A 20,944-nucleotide genomic window follows, 5' to 3' on the forward strand; every position below is an offset into this window, starting at 1 on the left:
GTGGGAGAACTTGCACAATTGGTGGCTGATTAAATACTTTTTTTCCCCACTGTATACACTGCACAGTACCATCCTGTCCTGTATACTGTGTCTAAGTCTCAGTATCTGTATTATTCTGCATATATGCACAGCACAGTACCACTTCTCCTGTCCTGTATATATACACAGCACAGTACTACTTCTCCTGTCCGGTATACTGAATGTAATTCTCAGTATCTGTATTATTCTGCATATACACACTGCACAGTACCACTTCTCCTGTCCTATATACTGGGTGTAATTTTCAGTAGCTGTATAATTCTCTATATACATCCGTATTGATTTATTATTTTCTATATTCCTATGGGCAAATAAAACAAAATCTTGAAAACCTGTTTAAAATGGTTATCACAAGTTTGAAGGTTGTCCCCTATCCTCTGGATAGTGGATAACTTTCCAACTGCTGGGGATCTGACCTCTGGGACCCCAAAATCCCGAGAACCAGAGCTTTGTAGAACACCATATAAATGGATCTGTAGTCGATCATACCACTGTTGTACCATTTACCTATGGCTCTTCAAGTAATTCCTCTAAGAGAATGTTGAGGAACATGACTAAGCAAAGCAAAATTCATTGACCAGGGAAGGGAGTGTTATAGTTTGTGTGCTGGTGGATTAGTGTGGCAGGGCTACTTTTTTGTCCCAGTCAGGTCCTTCCACTTTGTATCTTCACTCTGTATTCCCATGTGATCTTGGAATAAAAAAGTATAAAATAGAGTACCAGTAGTGAGTGGCACTTATTTTTCTTCTCATCATTTTTGAAGATTGTACTGCTGCACAGTTGAGCACTACCACTTCTGGCGTTCTGTTTTAACCAGCATTGCATACTCCAGTAGAATATACTTGCAGCAGGGCCGGTCTGCTGATTTTTGAAAGTAATGTTTTTTACATTACGTTCTTTGGATGGAAGAAATTCTCGGCTTTTACCAAATGTTACTAAATTCCTAAAGTGGTAATAAAGACCATAAAAATAACATTTTGTATTTATTGATTTATTTTGTAATAGCATTGTGCTTCTCAAGTTCTATACCTGGTAATGCAGCTCACTTCCATTCTGTAAATTGTTATATATTCCATAAGCTAATGATACAAATGAGTAATACTTGGAATGTTATCTTTCTTCCCTATAATCAAGTTGCTTCCCGCACTCATGAAAACTTCACTAATCTCCTAATCTCTTAGGTTCTTACAACTTATGTTATTATTGTTTTTCTTGAGAACATGTTCGGGGTATAAAACATATCTCAAAGCTGGGAGGAATATGTCCTAGCCCACATCCCACTGGAGCAACTGAGATTTTTTCGGGGGGCACTGGTGACTTGATTGTGAAGTTCTGCAGAAGTGTGGTGATAAAAATGAAAAGCTCCATTAATGACAAGCTCTTGCCTGGGCAAATTCTTTTACCTGGAAAGAAAAATCGGTGAATTTAAAAAACATCTAGAATAGGTGACATATTCAGCTTTATATTACATACACATTCATTTTAAAGGGTTTATCCAGGGCTTTTTATTTTTTTACTATGGGCCTATGAACTAACAGGAAGGTTGTTGCTAACTACCTGCTTGTTGTGACTGGCGCAGATCTCTATCAGCACAGAGTAGTCACAGACTGCTCCTGCTGCAGATTCAGCAGCTGCCACTGACGTCTTGTCGATAGAGCAGTGGATTCTATTTTGCTCTGCTCTGTTGACGGGGCATGACTGCCAAAACTGGCCAGAAGAGGAAAAGCTGCTCTGTTGACTTGGAGCAGCAGAATGTTACATGGCTGGTAACACCCAGCTGTCATTTAATTTATATATTTCTAAGTGAATATCTCCAGAATTTGATGCCCTGTTTGGCCCAAAATCCATGTTTTCACTAAAATAGACGTGCCAGAAACTAGTATCATGTCACCCTCACCTACAGAAAATGGCATCAAGGACTCGTTCTTTATTAGTTTCCCATTTTCATCCAAAAAGTGTTTTGGGTCAAAATTCTCCGGGTTCTTGAACTGTGTCTTGTCATTGTGCACACCTGTAAGAACTGGAGTGAAAACTGTTCCCTGTGATTTGGAAAATAATTAGAAAAGTGATGAGTAACATATTTTAATGCTTTTTTTTTTCATTTTTAATATTTTTTTTAGTTCAAATTGGTACTTACCTTCTTGAATTTATAATTGCGAATCTCAGTATCCATGGTCAATTCATGGGGAAGAGCCAACGGAACCACATCGCCAAATCTCTGGACTTCATGTATTAAAGCATCTGTGTACGGCATTTTGAATCTGTCCTCAAATTTTGGTGAACATTGGCCAATTACGTTGTCTATCTCATTGTAGACTTTCTCTGAGGAAAGCAAAAAACTTTTATAATTTTTATATATTGTTTAAAGGGGAGCTATTATCAAAAATTACCTAATGTTTAAATCAGGTTCTTGTGTTAAATGTATTTGTAATATAATTTTGGGAATGTTTTTAGTTTCATATTACTATCATTATTTCTTTTTCTAAAAGTTGAAATTTTACAATTTCACGGCACTTGGGGTTTTTTACACTCGAACCCCCTGTCCTTTCAGGAAGAGTTTATGAGAAGATTGCAGATCATCACAGGCAGTATTATAATGACAAGTAACACCGCTATAAGCAGCTGATGTCATATTATTACCATGATTAATGACAGTTTTATGCCTGAAACGCGTCGTTTTACTGCCTTGATGCAATATTTTTTAATATACCTGCAATTATATAAACTGTACTAATAAATTACTAAAGTTTCATATTAAAACAGCTGGATGCCTTTGTTTGCTTTGTCTGCCTTCAAGCTAAGCAAAGGCTTTCACTTTTTGTGCCAAAGATCTTCACAGCCAATCTACAGGAGCTGGGGAACTTTGTATTTTGTGCTCATCTGATGTCATGTCTGACCCTGCTTCTCCTCACTTCACAATAACTTTTGCCCATGCTCATTAGACGCTTCAAAACAAAAAGATAGGGCTTGGATATGCATATTGTGGCTATGTACATGTGTTGTTTCTTGAAACAGCAAGAAGTTAAAGTTTAAAAAAAGCGCAGTGGCCGGTGTAAAAATTGCAAAGATTTATGGAGTAAAGGATATTGATCAAATTTTTTTTTAAATACTGATTTAAACAATAGGTCAATTTCTAATTATAGCTTTCCTTTAAGTTCTCACTAGACTTTTAAAGATATGTCTGAAACTAGTTATGTACCTGCTATGCTGGGGTATTTCATAAGAAGCAATAATGTAAATCTCACAGTGGCGCTTACTGTTTCTGTCCCAGCAAAGAACATGAGTAAAGTGTTCATCACCAAAGTATCGGTATTGAAGATATCTGCTTTATTATTCCCTTCCTGTGTGCAGTTAAGAGAAAATAGTTTATAAAATGCTAGAAAGTACTTATTAATATATATATAGAACAACTGATGGACATTTTTGTTTGGGAGGGAGCTACCTTCTCCATTTTGATCAAGAAACAGTCAATAAAATCCCTTGGGTTATTACTGTCCAAAGTTTTCATGTTGATCTCCATTTTCTTCCTGATATAGTCTGCCATGAAAGAAAAGTTTTCCATAATTTTATGATGAGGTCCAGGTATGTACTTCAGGACATTTGGGTAAATGTTGTATAGCTGAAATAAAAGAAAAATTAACAAATTAGATTAAATAAAAAACAGACACGTCTACCTCCATATAAGGCTCCCATAGGAATTTCTGTACGCTCAATAGTTAACATATTCGGCCCCCCTTCTATAGTTAGGAGAAAACTTATAAATTTAACCAGGAGACTGTAATTGCTAAAAGAAAGAGAACATCATTCCAATAATATTGAAAGAAGCACTCCTCCTCCTCCCATCAAAGTTTTTATCCTCTTAGTATATTGCAGTCATCATATGACCCAGCTGCTCCTTTCTCTCCTACTTCCAGGGACTTTTGCAGTGACTCTTGACTTGTGCAGAGAAAATTGACCTCCTGTTCCTACATAGAGCTTAGAAGGATTCAGCTACTCAGTTATTAATCATGTGATGTCATAGACATAATGGAAAAGAGAAGAATTTGCTGGATAGAAAGGCAAAATGTGCTATTGTAAGAACACAGTGCAATATATTAACAGGATAAAAACTTTGATAGGGGGAGGAGTGCTTCTTTAAAAGCACAGTAACAACAATCTCAAACTCTGCTTAGGGTTAATGCATTTTTCTTCCTGGCATCGGAGGTTAGCTTACAGATGTTTTTCCATTTTGGCATGTTAGGATAGGTGATAACTTGTTGATCATTGGGGGTATGAGAGTTGTTTTCCTGATAATCCTGAGAACACAAACAGGTAGCGGGCACCTGTTCAAAAGTGTTCATTTCATTGTTTATGGAATGGCTGCTGCAGCAATCGGATATCTCCCATAGATAATAAAGGAAGCAGTGGTGAGCATGCAGAAACCCATTCTCAAGTTAGAGACAGCTTCTTTAATACTGAAAAAAAGCTATTTTTTCTCATACCACGGTGAGCTAAAGCAAAATAGTCATCAGAATGTTTTGTCTAGAATGGTGATATGAATAATGGAGTTAAAAGTAATAACACAGGAGGACTAGGCTTGTGACAAGGGTAAAGCCAGCATCCATGGTCATCTAAAAGATATGAGCTCTGTAGAGGGGTAAATTCCAGCATTGCTGGTAGCCTAATGTATAAAAGGATTTAGGGTTGCAATGCAGTTAATAACATGTTTTGCCAAAAATAAGGCTTGCCCTGAAAATAAGCCCTTGCATGATTTACAGGATTTTTAGAGCATGGTTGAAATATAAGCCCTACTCCAAAAATAAGCCCTAGTTACAGTCAAGGCCAACATTAGGAAGGAAAGGGCAAACTGGGGATCCCACTCTCTTGATGTCACCAAAGGTCCTTTCACTTTTGGAGTCTAGAGGAATTGAAGTAAAGACAGTCTGGTATGTAGGGTCGGCGTTAGAGGGCAGAAAGAAGCAAACTGGGCAATTTCTCAGTGGCCCCACTCTCTTAGGGGACCCCAGCAATTCTATTCTGAGGTTAAGACTGCTTAAGGACCTTTACTGATATCACGGTTATGTGACCATAATGTCCACCAAAGGTCCTTTAACTGTCGGAGTCTAAATGAACGTTAGAGGAGACAGGCTGGTATGTGTAGTCTGTGTGTATATTCATTTGTATTGGCTGTGTGTGTGAGTGTGTGTATGTGTGTATGCAATGTGTCTCTGTGACGATCATATTTAAGTAAATGTCGACTTTTTTATTCAAGTATAAATGTGGATTGTTGTTCATGGAAAAGAAAATAAGACATCCCCTGAAAATAAACCCTAACCCATTTTTTGGAGCAAAAAATAAAAGACAGTGTCTTATTTTCAGGGAGCACGACACCAGCATTTTAGTAAAGTGGTTAATGTTAGAATCCCTGGTGGTCTAGAGTAGTGATAGTACATGCTGCTTCTTCTTCCGGTCCGACCCCAATCCTGGACAACTGAGCAAGACAGGAGATATAGAAGATTGTTGTGATAACCAGTTGTTGAATATTTTCCTTCAAGTGGTCTGAAGTGTTCTAATAAAGCATAAAACACATTTTTCAGGCCACCAAATGGGTGTCAGACTTATTCATCAGATTTTCCCAATTACGGCTGCTAATATTTCCTGTTAGTTTATTTATATCAATAGCACTACAGCTATCATCACTAAACCTGTAAATCGGTTTAGCACCTGCTATTAGTTATTTAGGTATCCTACACAAGCAATAGAGGCTGGGTGATAACCACTAATAGAAGCCATTATAGTGACAAATTCAGCCACAGAATATTATATAAGATTTCATCCAAAATAGCTACCACGTTTCCCCAAAAATAAAACTTACTCCTAAAATAAATCCTAGCATGATTTTACAGGATTTTTGGCGTTTTCTTGAAATACAAACCCTACGCCAAAAATAAGCCCTAGTTACAGTCATGGCCAGCATTAGGGGGAGTAACACTGGTCAATAGCCCAAGGCCCCCACTCTCTTAGGGGCCCCCATTGTTTCTATTCTGAGGTTAGGAGTGCTTACGGACCTTTGGTGACTTCACAGTCATGTGATCATGATTAGAGATGAGCGAATTTGTTCGGATTCTGTTCCGAATATGATTGGCATCAAATATTGCTTTTGCAATATTTGTCGAACACAGCCAAAAGTCATTAGAGTGAATGGGAGTAGAAATTACCAAATATGTTCAGAACCGATCATCAAACATACATTCAGCATGAATAGAGTTCGAATATGGCACGAATCTGTCAAAATCAGATTCGGAGACAAACCGAACAAATTTGCTCTTCTCTAATCATGGTGTCATTAAAGGTCTATTAAGTTCAGTGCTTGTAAATACATATGGATAGATCAGAAAGGTAGTCCGATCTATCCATGATCACTATGGCGCCTCCTTTATCAGCCGGTTTTATGACCAATGATTTATCAACATCTGGCCAAAACTTAGGTTTAGCTTACTACATAGTAATGAGAGGATGAGCTTCTTGGACACGTTGGTCTGTAAGAATAAGAGAGAATTATCAATAGACTTATATGTCCAACCTACTGACAGAAACAGTATCTTACACTTCAATAGTTTTCATTCTCCAGCCATTAAGAGATCTATCCCTAGATCCCAATACTGCAGGGTCAACAGAATTGTCACTGATGTTGAGACAAGAGAATGGAGGTTAGAAGAAATGACCAAAAAAAATCACTGAAAGGGGTTATCCCAGTGGACTTCTACTAGAATCTAGATCCACTAGAAATACCAGGGCCTCTAACCAAGGTAAACGGATGCCATTTGTAAATACATTCCACCCCTATTCCAGGAAGATTCAGGCCACCAATAATAAGCACTGGAACATTCTGACAAATAGCTACCCGAGATACCGGAGTTTCAACAATCTATTCTTCCATGTTACCGGAGACCAAAAAATTTGAGGGACAGATTAGTAAAGGCAGATGCAGGTTCTAATACCATGGTATCGAGACAAACTTTTCTCCGGACACAGAAACGGGGAACTTTTCCTTGTCTAGCGTGTTTGCAATGTAACCATATACAGAAGGGGCACCAAATTTTTCATCCACTAACTGGACGGGCTATTCTGGTCAAAGGATTCTATACATGTGAATCCACCTATGTTGTATATTTGATCAAATGTCCATGTGGCCTTGCCTATGTAGGCGAAACGACCCAAATGATAAAGGACAGAATATCCCAACATAAATCCAATATAAGATGTAAGAGGACCCATCTCCCCCTACCATTCCATTTTCTCAACAAAGGACACAGCATTTCTCAACTAAAGTTCCAGGTTCTGGAACAAATTGAACCCAACAGGAGGGGTCAAGATAGAACCCGGATTCTTAAGAGAAGAGAGGCTTACTGGATTTTCACCCTCGATACTTTGGAACCTAAAGGACTCAATAGAGACTATGATATACAAGGATTTCTATGAGATAAACTATCCCCTATTTATTATGCACATATTCCATAGGGCATGATATTATCATACTATTGTAGGATTAGCATACAAGCCTATTTTTTGTCTATTGTTTTTTTACTTATAATGCTCTTTTCTCTCTTTCTTTATAATAGAATCGTTAGATCTTCTCTTCGTCATCCCACTGGGTACTTCTGTCTACTTGGTAATATAGTGAAAAATGAGGATGAATGAACTCATGGAGATCAACATCCAACACTGCGCAGACACCATCACATGTTTCTCAGCGCAGTGATTTTAGAGCAATAGGAAATATGTAAAAACATGCAAAACACAAGCCACGGAGACACCATCACATGTTTCTCAATGCAAGCAATGACTAGGCAGGTCTTTCCTCGGGAAGGAACAACCATGGGAAGGGCAGTCTCCAATGAAGGAAACCACCTATGCCAAAACATGGTATCCATCCACAGACAGCTGTTTCGGGGTATTGCCCCTCATCAGTGTGGAGTAGGAAACTGGCCAGTAGGAGCAATGCCTAGTAGAAGACTGTGAAAAATGAGGATGAATGAACTCATGGAGATCAACATCCAACACTGCGGAGACACCATCACATGTTTCTCAACACAGTGATTCCAGAGCAAAGCCCCCATCCCTTATGGGAAATATGTAAAAATATGCAAAACACAAGCCGCGGAGACACCATCACATGCTTCTCAACGCAAGCAATGACTAGCCAGGTCTTTCCCCGGGAAGGAACAACCATGGGAAGGGCAGTCTCCAATGAAGGAAACCACCTATGCCAAAACATGGTATCCATCCACAGACAGCTGTTTCGGGGTATTGCCCCTCATCAGTGTGGAGTAGGAAACTGGCCAGTAGGACCAACTCCTAGTAGAAGACTGTGAAAAATGAGGATGAATGAACTCATGGAGATCAACATCCAACACTGCGGAGACACCAAAACATGTTTCTCACCGCAGTGATTCTAGAGCAATGCCCCCATCCCTAATGGGAAAAATGTAAAAACATGCAAAACACAAGCCGCGGAGACACCATCACAAGTTTCTCAATGCAAGCAATGACTAGCCAGGTCTTTCCCCGGGAAGGAACAACCACGGGAAGGGCAGTCTCCAATGTAGGAAACCACCTATGCCAAAACATGGTATCCATCCACATGATATACAAGGTTTTCTATGAGATAAACTATCCCCTATTTATTATGCACATATTCCATAGGGCATGATATTATCATACTATTGTAGGATTAGCATGTAAGCCTATTTTTTGTCTATTGTTTTTTTACTTATAATTCTCTTTTCTCTCTTTCTTTATAATAGAATCGTTAGATCTTCTCTTCATCATCCCACTGGGCACTTCTGTCTACTTGGTAATATATGCACCTCACAGTATATAGTTTAATGTACTGTACAGAGAGTGTGATCTCTCGGGTTTATAACATACCTTTTTCAGTTTACATAATCTTTAGGCCCACATAATATGCATATTTATAATGGTTTTCTATTTCAACAGCAGCCATATCTAAGTGATTATCCCCATTTGTTTTAGGTAGACACTATTCAATTGTTCACACGATACAGGCGCAGCTACCCCGGTCACATGACCACTATGATGTGCACGGGCATCCACAACCCTTAGTGACATGTGCAATATCTGGAACACTATCGCTCCCACAATACAAACGCAATCAGTGGCAACATGTGACCGTGGTGACGCGGCTCAATGGGCGGTCCCACCGGGTCTCACACCCGGAAGTGCATACTGGCACTGGGCGTCCTCTGCTTACAGCGAGACATATCGTACGCCGGACGAGGCCGCTCCACAGGTACGTCAGGGACATATATCCACTACTGCTGACATATAGCCATCCTGTTTTGTATCCTGGACATAATCAACATGGTGGTCCCCTTCTTTTTCCTTTCTTTAGCGCCATTCAACAGCGATAAATCGCCATACTATAGCGCTACTTACTTGCAACATTCAGGTAATCAGTAATATCTCTTTTGATTCAAAAATAGGGAACCATATTGCTGCATATTTTTTCCTGATCCACAGGGATTTTCTTTGCTGCATATTATTGTGGACTATACATATACATATAATATAGCACTGTATAAGCGAGTTGGTCTAACTTCACTTTTCCTTTTTTCCTCCAAGGAGGAACAGCCTATTTAGACCACGTATAGCACAAGCAGTATCGCTTCCGATATTGAAATGGGCACAAATTGCACCGAGCACTGTAGAGCACTTATATCCTTTACTACCAGTGAGGAGTTTCACTTGTGATTTCACCCATGTCCTAACATGTACAATGAGTAGTATTCTTCTCCTTAACACCGAGTACTATATAAAATCACACTTATTGACTATAAGATGCGTATCTTTTTGGACCTGTGTCTGTTCTCCGAGATTGAAAGTATATACAGTTGACATGTGATGTTATAATTCAACGTCTTTCTTTCTTTATTAATATGCATCTTATTTAATTTTGTTTCTGTTTCTGTTATGAACTGCAGATCTCTATACAATCTCTGATGAAGGTCCTATGTTGCGACCGAAAACGTTTAGAGTAATGCTATCTGGATGCCAATAAAAATAGATCAACTTTTTTCACGATTTTGAGTGCCAAGTTGTTTATCATTTACCTGTGGTATTCTGGTCAGAGGTGACCAGCGCTGCGGTGTTGTTCCCCTGAGACTGCTGGTGTGTCGCAGCTGAGGTGAAAATAGTCTCCACAGGTAGAGCAATAGTCCCAGGGCAAAGATGTTAAATTAATAGTCAAAATGGCTGTAAACGTTGGGGTGCAGAGAAATGAGAGAAGGACACAGAGAGGTGCAGTTTCTTTACCTTTTACTGGCAATTGGTTGCAGTCCAGAGTACCACATACAGGTAATGGAATGAGTCCGGCTCGCCTGGAGGCATTCAGGGGATCCACCTTGCCAGGTGGGGATTTAGGACCTTCCTTCTGCGCTTTGTGTGTGGGTCCCCGCTGTTTATAACTATGCTGCGACCCTTAATTGCGTGATGATTTCACTAACCTGTACGGCTGCCAGCATGAGCCTATTCCACGGGTACCATCCTTTTCACCGTCAGCCCCAGGCTCCTTATCTGCTGCCGTGTCCTCAGGTGTGCAATGTCGCACAGGAATCTACAATTCCCTGTACTTTCAGATTCGGCGATCAGGACTTACAGCTCCTGACCACCCAGGACTCTGACGTCCCTTTTCTCTCTATTAACGCTTCACTCAGGGGTCTGCTATATGCAGTATTTTAGCTTTCCCAGAGCCTCTTATCTCTGCTCGTGTCCTTTTCCTTCTTGTCAGATCAGCTGCCTCTCTTGAACTGACATGATCTTCCAGAAAGATCTCTTTTACCTCACGTCCTCACGTTTAACTGTCATTTCTCCTCACAGCTGCTCTCGTTTCCATGACAACTCCCTCAGCTGACTTCTAGCTGACTCAACAACCCCATCTGCTGGCCAGAATTTATAAGGCAGCTCCCTTTTAGGACCTGCAGCAGGAATTGTGATTTTTAATCTATGCTGCCTGGCATGGGGGTCCCTTTTCTGCCTCCAAGCATGACTTCACCTCTTAGAGGGAGGCAATGTCACTGTGACAACCGGACTCTGAGGTGTCACATAAACAGCTTTCAACCTGGACGGTGTAAGAAGATGAACCCCAGTAATGCGGATAACAGTGTTTCTGAGCCGGAACTATTGGGGCTGTCAGTGGTGTTGCAGGAGGACAGAGTTCGTGATGGGACAGACCTTTGACCTCTGGTACAAAGGGCGGGATGAAGATAAAAGGGGCTATGCGCGCCAACAGAGGACTTTGGGCGGGAAGACAGACTGATCTGCAGGAGAAAGTTAGCTCCCTACCTGCCGAGGCACACTTGGAGACCGAATCGTGCTTTACTGAACCCTACCCTACTTTCCGACACTGTGTATTCCCAGGGGACGGCCCCCTGTCACCTCTCCAGGCCATAAACCCCGACTGCTTCAGCCACTGCTTGCCTGCCGGCAGCTTTAACAAAGTGGCCCCTGTCAAAGACGCTGAAGTAATAACCGTGGCTGCGGCTCCGTCACAGAAGTCCTCCGCTTCGTCAGTCACATCTCCTATTTCAAGTGACCGGACACCAAGTGAACCACACCAACCCCCGGATACCAGGACACTAACAAAGGACAGTACCTCCGGAACCTCCAGCACTGCTTTCTAGACTGGACGCGTCGCCTGCGGCATCAATGTGGGACCTTCTGACCTCTCCTTCTCCGGACGCCAGAGACTGATCAGTGACTTGCCGTTTGTTAACCTTTTCACACCGTGTTTGCAGCTGCCATCATACCGATACCGCGTTATTGCTGCACACTGTTTTAATTGCATACGTTGTGCCACTGTATCTCTCTATCTCCTGTGTGGAGAAATTGCTGTTACTTCTCTCTCTCTATATATATATATATAAAAATAAAATACCCGTTAACACTTGCTCTGCCTCCTGCTTGTCACTGCATCCTGTGTACCTGCTATACTCTCACAACTGTGTCTAGATGCAACTGTCCATGCTGAGAACCACTGGTGACTCTGCCGCTGTGAGTGCGGCCTCAGTGACCGGTGGTGATGTCATCGTAGTAACATCCGGTCATTGAGGCACCGTTCCCAGCCGGGCTGAACTGTGGTGACCTTGGTGAGATCCCCGATAGCAGCGTGAGTTTTTCTCTCATAATTAAAAAAACAGCATGGGGACCCCTGTATTCTTGATAATTAGCCTTGCTGAAGCTGACAGCTGAGGGTTGCAGCCTCCAGTTGTGAGTTTTCCCTGGTTGGTTAGCAAAAATACACGGGAACCCGCGCCGTTTTATTTTAATTACTTATTTACAGTGCAGAATGGGCTAATGAATATTCCCAGACGCTGCTCTTGCTCTCACTGTAAATTACAGCTGTAGATGTCAGATGATGGTATCAGTAGTCCCATCAGCTGACACTAGAGTTGAGCGAAACGGGTCATCATATTCAAAAGTCGGCGACTTTCGCTGAAGTCGGGTTTCATGAAACGAAACCCGACCATAGCGTGAGGTCGGCCACGAGGTCGGCGACCAGAGTGCCAAAGTCGCGTTTCAACAGATGCTTCCAGCGCCCTTTTTCAGCCAATGATGGAGGACGCACACTGTGGGCAACGCGATAACATAGGCATCGGTCACCACCATCTTTGAGAAGGGCATGCAAGTGAATGGCTGGCTTTGTGTGGCGTCACAGGGGCTTTAAAAGGGCGTGAACGCCGAACGCTATCTTAATTCTGCCGATATTAGCATTAGGGAGAGGTTGCTGCTGTTGATTCAGAATAAGGGAGAGCGTTAGGCAGGGAAGAAGAACCAAAAAACTGCTTCTGCTGTTAGATATTTCCACTCACAACACAACATTTTGTGTGCAGTGACAGGGAAGGCTCTATTTTTGTGCATCAGCTCTGTTGGTTATTAGGCTGCCTTATAAGGCTTCCTGATAGCTGCATTGCTGCTGTGCAAACTGCTTTTTTAAAAGCAAAAATACTTTTCTTCCTCTTTTCTACACAGTTACCAAGCGTTCATTTTTCCACCCTTTTGTGTGTGCAGCAGTCCTGCCTATTAGGCTGCCTGCGTCCATACTTGGACTGAGAGCATCATTGTCAGCGTCCTCAAATCTCTAGTGAGATCCAAATTCTCACCAATCTTATAGACACCCTCCACCTTGCCATACACCATCCAATTTCAGCCTGTTACATTGAGGTGTAATCTCTCCTGGGCCTGAGACAATAGTTCTGCGTCCTCAAATCTATAGTGAGATTCAAATTCTGACCAATCCTATAGAAACCCTCCATCTTGTCATACACCATCCAATTTCAGCCTGTTACATTGAGGTGTAATCTCTATTGGGCCTGAGACAATAGTTCAGCGTCCTCAAATCTATAGTGAGATTCAAATTCTCACCAATCCTATAGACACCCTCCACCTTGTCATACACCATCCAATTTCAGCCTGTTACATTGAGGTGTAATCTCTCCTGGGCCTGAGAAAATAGTTCTGCGTCATCAAATCTATAGTGAGATTCAAATTCTCACCAATAGTAGATACACGTTCTACCTTTTTTTACAGTACCATATAGCTGGTGGTATTTTGGGTACATTTTCACAAAAATGAGGAAGTATGTTGGAAGATGCCATGGAAGTGGGTGGGGGTTGCCAGCTGGTCCCGATGGTGGTGGTGGTGGTGTTGCATCTGTTGGTAGTGGCAAAAGCACAATAGCACCTAAGGCAGGAGGTGTTGAGCCTGCATCATCGTCTGGCTCCACAAGGCCTCGAAGGCTCTCTTTTCTGGGAGTAGGTAAACTTTTAAAGCCGGAGCTTCAGGAACAAGTTTTGGCTTACATTGCTGACACAGCCTCCAGCTTTCTCGCCTCCTCTTCTGAAGTTTTAAAAAATAGAAGCACTGAGTCGTCAGTGGAGGCTCCTGGTCAGGAACAACACCTTTCCTTGTGTCCTTCACCCCTACCAAAAGTGAAGGATGTGGCAGGCCACACTACCGATTACTCCATGGAGCTCTTTTCACATACCATGACTGGGTTAGCAAGTCAAATCGTGAATTCCTCAGTCCAAGATGAATCTGACATGGAGTGCACTGATGCACAGCCACTGCTAGATTTTTCTGCTGGTACATTCACTCAGAGCACTACATTGTCCTTGCAGTGTACTGAGGCAGAATCAGACTCTGATGAAACTCAGGTGCCCCTTCCCGCATACTATACCACCTTACACGGTGACACAGAGGAAGGTGCACATGAAATTGAAGAGGAGGTGATGGATGACCCAGTTGTTGATCCAGATTGGCATCCATTGGGGTAAGAGGGTGCTGCTGCCAATAGCTCAGAAGAGGAGGAGGAGGAGCCGCAGCAGGCAACGACATCGCAGCCGCTGTGATCTGGCATGACCGTAGCATTCCAAAAACCTGTTACAAAAACCAAAAGAGTTGCAGGACAGCTCGGCCAGACGGTCAAATTAGCACAGTGTGCAAGGTCTCAAAATGTATTCCATAGTAGGAAGAGTGCAGTTTGGCACTTTTTTGAACAAAATCCTAATGATCAGGCAAAAGTCATCTGTAAGAAGTGCGCAAAGACCTTTAGCCGAGTTAAAAATCTGAGAAATTTGAATACCAGTTGCATGCTTAGACATTTAACCACCATGCACTTGCAAGCGTGGACGGACTACCAAACCTCACGTACCACATGAGCACCTACTCCGAATGAAGGTAGTCAGCAACGCTACATCGCTTCCCCCACTGTAAGCCCACCGGTTAGCACACCACCAGCAGCAAATGTCGAGATGTCGTCGCAAGGGCAAAGCAGTCATGGAATCACAATGTTATTGCTACGAAAGACTGAATCTAGGCCATCAGCAACACCACCAACACCATCACCATCACCAACCCTCTCTCAGTCCGCCATGTCCACCGCTAGTTCCACCATATGCAGCTCTCAAGTCCAGCTCACCATACCAGAGACTCTAAGTAGGACAAGAAAGTACTCATCCTCTCATCTGCGTACATTGGCTTTGAACGCCCACATTGCCAAACTAATGTCGTTAGAGATGATGCCCTACCGGTTGGTTGAAAGCAAAGCTTTCCGTGAGCTCATGGCCTACGCAGTACCACACTATGACCTACCCAGTCGGCACTTCTTTTCGTGAAAAGCTATCCCAGCCCTCCACGTGCATGTGAAAGACCGCATTGTCCATGCACTCAAGCAATCAGTGAGTGTAAAGGTGCACCTCACAACAGATGCATGGTCCAGCAGGCATGGCCAGGGCCATTACGTGTCCATCACTGCGCACTGGATTAATGTGGTGGATGCAGGGTCCACAGGGGACAGCGGCGGTGGGACAGTGCTGCCTAGCCCACGGTATAGGAAACAGTTGGCTGTAGGCGTTTGACCCTCCTCCTCCTCCAGAAGCGAAAGCTCGTCCACAGAGCGCAGTCGCACGAGCACTCCATCCGCAGCTGCCAGTGTTGCACACGAGTTGTCCCACTATCGAATAGCTAGTGGTAAGCGTCAGCAGGCTGTGTTGAAAATGATGTGTTTGGGCAACAACAGACACACCGTGAAGATACTGGCCGACTACTTGCAGCGACAAACTGAGTCATGGCTGGGCAGTCTACATCTTGCATATTTTTACATATTTCCCATAAGGGATGGGGGCTTTGCTCTAGAATCACTGTGTTGAGAAACATGTCATGGTGTCTCCGCAGTGTTGGATGTTGATCTCCATGAGTTCATTCATCCTCATTTTTCACAGTCTTCTTCTAGGCATTGCTCCTACTGGCCAGTTTCCTACTCCACACTGATGAGGGGCAATACCCCGAAACAGCTGTCTGTGGATGGATACCATGTTTTGGCATAGGTGGTTTCCTTCATTGGAGACTGCCCTTCCCGTGGTGGTTCCTTCCCGGGGAAAGACTTGGCTAGTCATTGCTTGCATTGAGAAACATGTGATGGTGTCTCCGTGGCTTGTGTTTTGCATATTTTTACATATTTCCCATAAGGGATGGGGGCTTTGCTCTAGAATCACTGTGTTGAGAAACATGTGATGGTGTCTCCGCAGTGTTGGATGTTGATCTCCATGAGTTCATTCATCCTCATTTTTCACAGTCTTCTACTAGGCATTGCTCCTACTGGCCAGTTTCCTACTCCACACTGATGAGGGGCAATACCCCGAAACAGCTGTCTGTGGATGGATACCATGTTTTGGCATAGGTGGTTTCCTTCATTGGAGACTGCCTTTCCCGTGGTTGTTCCTTCCCGGGGAAAGACCTGGCTAGTCATTGCTTGCGTTGAGAAACATGTGATGGTGTCTCCGCGGCTTGTGTTTTGCATATTTTTACATCTTGAGGCTGTCAAGGTAGTTAGTGATTATGGCCGGAATTTTGTGGCAGCCATAGCCCTTTCAAAACTCAGACACATACCTTGCCTGGCTCACACCTTGAACCTGATGGTGCAGTGCTTCCTCAATAATTATCCGGAGTTAACACCCCTGCTCCATAAGGTGCGAAGACTGTGCTCGCACATCCACTGGTCGCCCGTACACTCCAGTCGTATGCAGAAGCTGCAGCAATTGCTCCACCTTCCCAAGCACCGCCTAATTATCAACGTTGCAACAAGGTGGTACTCCACCATGCACATGGTTCAGAGGCTGTGCGAACAGAGGCAAGCTGTAATTCATTTGTGGGAGGATACAAGGGCAGGCAGTTTGCAGGCAGACATGGAGTTGTCTGGTGTGCAGTGGTCGAAGCTGAAAGACCTCTGTAAATTCCTTCAGTGTTTTGAGGAATGCACACGGCTGGTAAGCGCAGACGACACCATCATAAGCATGAGCATCCCACTTATGCGTCTGCTCATGCAAACTTTGACGCACATTAAGGAGCAGGCGTCTGCAGCTGAGGAGGAAGAGGAGGAGGGAAGCCTTGATGACAGTCAGCCATTGTCTGCTCAGGGAACTATCCTGGACGAGGTGTAGGAAGAAGAGGAAGAGGAGGAGGAGGATGATGGGGATGATTATTTTGGGAAGCAGGATGCTTCTCAGGGGCAAGAAAAAATGTTGGCGTGGCAAGGTCAGGTACAGGGTTTGTGCATGACAGGAGGGATGCGGATTTGCCAGAAAGTGCTCCTCCACCCAGCACTCGCAGTGCATCATTGACACCTGGAACATTGGCCCACATGTCTGATTATGCCTTGCAGATCCTAAAAAGGGACCCCCCGCATTGCCAAAATGATGAACGATGACGACTACTGGTTGGTCAGCATCCTGGATCCACGCTGTAAAGGCAAATTCCAAAACATCATGCTACAGGAGAACCTAGAGCTAATATTGGCTAACAAACAAGCAACTCTGGTAAACTGTTTGAGGCATACCCAGCACATAGCGGCGGTGATGTTTTTCCAATGAACCGTAGGGGGCAACATGGAAGAGGTGTTCGTGGTGCACACAGCCGAAGTGGCGTTGGACACAGGGGTTTCATGACCATGTTGTGGACTGATTTTTCAAGTACCGCTCGCACGACTGGTAATACTGCATCGATAGAAAGTGACAGGAGACAGCAGTTGTCAACTATGGTAACAAACTACTTCTCCCATATCGATGTTCTCCCTCACCGGTCATTCCCCTTTGACTATTGGGCCAGTAAACTTGACACTTGACCTGAATTGGCACAATATGCCTAACAGGAGCTCACTTGCCCTTCTGCTAGTGTGTTATCTGAACGAGTCTTCAGTGCTACTGGATCAATCCTGACAGAAAAAAGGACCCATCTGTCGACCCAAAATGTTGATGATCTAACCTTCATTAAAATTAACCATGCATGGGTTTCAACGGATTTTGTCCCACCCTCCCCTGCTGACACGTAGGTGTGCCAGAAAAATGGCTTGCTTTTGTCCTCATCTTCCGCGGACTTCTCCAATTACTCCATTTGCAGCTGCTGAATGTCCAACATCAACATATGCCATTTTTTCCACCTCCCTAACTGGGCTGCCTCCCCCCACAGGGCCGGGGTCACCACCTGGCGCACGTTGCCCTGGACAGGTGGGTGGGCACACTCTTTGGCAATGGCACTGGCACATGGTCCCTCATAGTAGAATCAAGTGTCTCTGATGGTGGGGGTGCACACCCGCCGTCAGACACACCAGCGTACTATGAGGGGCCCTGTGCCAGTATCGCTGCCCACGAGTGGGCCCCCCCTGCTTGCTCAGGGCACCAGCACTTGCAATACTTACCTCTCCCTGCTCCACCACTGTGTAGTCTGGCCTGTTAAATACTTCACTGGGACCGCCAATACAAATTTGGTGAAATGATAGATGATGGTTAAGACGTAGCTATGCCCTGTCCTGCTGTGCTCTATCTTCAGATGATCAATGGCTTCCATTTGTTATGGACGTCGACTCACAATGAGATGCAGTGGTGGTTTATCATCAGCTTTCATGGTTTTCCGACTCACAGACGTGTGACATTCCTGCCCACATTTTTAAATGTGTCCTCTCATGCCAATCCTATAGAATCGACTACAGCCTGTGGCTTGTGTCTTTTGCACTCCAAAGTTACCTGACAGATCATGATAGGCAGTGAGAACAATGTCTACATCTGTCCCTGTGATCACAATTTGATGGAGATGAGTAACAGTGATGGGTTCCACGGTACTGCGATACAGCAAACCTTTCTTCACAAGAACTGTTTTCGCTGTCTCCACTGACAAAGTAATTGAGGGTCAGCATCGCCTCTGAGAATTCTTCCGGGAGTTTTTACCGTGATTAGTAATTCTAAAATTTCTGCAATCAGTCGACTTTCCGTCTGTACTTGTATCCATCTCGTTTCCTCTTGTGGAGAGTCTGGACTGTCTTACTGAGACTGAAATATATATAAAGATTGAAAAATACCCCAACAGTGTATACTGGTGTACGCTTTGAATACATAACCCTTTTTCTTCTTTTTAGATTCTTGTCTAATCCATACTGAGGCTGTGAGTGTCTTTGTCGGACTCTGGAAATATACACGCAGATTTTTAATGTTTAAACTATGCTATATATACCTGCTATCCAGTGATACTGTACACTTTCTCAACTTTCTACAATCACGTTGAATCCATACTGGGCCTGAGACCGTCTGAGTCTGCCTCCTGATATATAGACATAGGTTTTTAATGTTTAAACTATGCTATATATACCTGTTATCCGGTGATATTGTACCCTTTCTCAACTTTTTACAATCACGTCAAATCCATACTGGGCCTGAGACCCTCTGAGTCTGCCTCCTGATATATAGACATAGTTTTTTCATGTGTAAACTATGCTACATATATACCTGTTATCCGGTGATACTGTAACCTTTCTCAACTTTCTACAATCTTGTCGAATCCATACTGGGCTTGAGAACGTCTAAGTCTGCCTTCTGATTAGAGATGAGCTGTATTCGAGTCGACCTGTTCGCCAAGTTCAAATTCCAGCTGTTTTGGGCGGTGTTCGAGCCGTTCGTCGAACACTTTGCTTAAAATTCGGCTGTTCGAGGTTCCGTTCGAGAACGGTTCGTTCACCAAACCGTAACTTCATTTTCACATTAATAATGGTTTTCAATGTTAATAGACTGTTTCATGGCATAGTAGCGGGGTGTGGTAGCAAGCGGTGTAGCACACCTGTCAAGGAGCTACACCGTGTGTTTCTAATTATTTTTTACCGCATCTTGTCCAGAAAATCCTTTTGGGCCTTGTAGCACTGTCTGCTACTCAGCAGAGGAGCCCACCAGTGAACCAAGCTATGCCGCCTGTTTATGTAAGAACTGCGTGCTACTCAGCATAGGAGCCCAGCTGTTAAACAAGCTACACCACCTGTGGTTTGGACACTTAATTTTTTCACATTCTTTCTGGAATGCCGGTTAGGCTTAATTCCAGAATTCCAGTTGACCTGCACTTACTGGGAAATCCTCGTTCGTGGGGAAGAATTGTAATCCCAGATCCCCATCACTAACGGGGTTCAGCGGGTTATCTGCACCTGTAAGCGACACAAGCTGGACCTTTCAGTGTAGTGCGCATGCAGCCCCGGAGTTGTAAGGGCATGACAAACCTGTTATTGATCGATCTCGTGTGCCAGAGCCTCACGTGCCCCTCTAGTAAGCTTGACGCGTACCGCGGGGGCATGCCGGAGTCTCGTTCATTAACGGAATTAAGATGACAAATCGCTAGCACAACTTAAAACGGACATCCACCACCACCCACAGAATCAACAAAGCTTGCAATCTGTCAATCTTTTCTGTAGCTGGCATGGTTGAGGTTTCCCGGGTGGAGTAGAATTAAGCTGCAGGCTCCACTCCTGGTGGTGCCCTTCTGGACATTCCTTTAAGGTTCAGCATTGTAACCATACTGCCCCTGGAAACCAAACACTTTGCCTTCATGGACGCTGTTCGGAGGTTCGTGGGAATAACGCCGCCCGATCAGCAGTTGGCCTAATTTATGATGGGAAGTCCGACGGTATACGATCGTCTTCGATTTCAGATTTTTACTGTTTGTTGGTATTTTAAATTTTCATTCCAGCCTTTCTTTACTTCATAAGGGCATGACATGCCTATATCTGTGTCTCCTCCTCCTCCTTTTACTCCTCCACCTCTTTTCTATATGTAGTTGCCGTTTTCCGTATGCTATTTTTGTATTGTGAGCATTTTGTCTGCTTTGGGACATGTTTTAAGGTGTTTTGTAATTGTTTTCTATGTGTTTTATGTGTTTGTGTTTGCCTGCCATTGTTTTCAATGGTGTTCGACGTTGTTCGTCGAACGTTCGACAAACATTCAACGAACTTGCCTCGTGTTCGACGAACCAAACGAACTGGAACACTAGCGGGGCTCAACACTACTCCTGAATATATAGACGTACATTTTTAATGTTTAAA

At 43.5% G+C, this 20,944-nt stretch overlaps 1 protein-coding gene across 1 annotated transcript in view; it reads right to left on the reverse strand.

Moving 5' to 3' along the window:
* Positions 1-1,009: 1,009 nt before the first annotated feature.
* Positions 1,010-20,944, reverse strand: part of LOC141052053 (cytochrome P450 2F2-like) — a 119,573-nt gene continuing 99,638 nt past the window's right edge. Inside the window, exons 6-10 of the mRNA XM_073549241.1 lie at positions 3,482-3,658; positions 3,239-3,380; positions 2,177-2,361; positions 1,937-2,078; positions 1,010-1,442 (exon numbers count right to left, since the gene is read on the reverse strand). Coding sequence (XP_073405342.1) covers positions 1,240-1,442; positions 1,937-2,078; positions 2,177-2,361; positions 3,239-3,380; positions 3,482-3,658 — 849 coding nt within the window. The 3' untranslated portion in view covers positions 1,010-1,239. The remainder of the gene's footprint in view (positions 1,443-1,936; positions 2,079-2,176; positions 2,362-3,238; positions 3,381-3,481; positions 3,659-20,944) is intronic.

This window comes from Dendrobates tinctorius, unplaced genomic scaffold (assembly GCF_039654945.1).
Source record: "Dendrobates tinctorius isolate UK_male_01 unplaced genomic scaffold, ASM3965494v1 ptg000158l, whole genome shotgun sequence".
Lineage (NCBI taxonomy): Eukaryota > Metazoa > Chordata > Amphibia > Anura > Dendrobatidae > Dendrobates > Dendrobates tinctorius.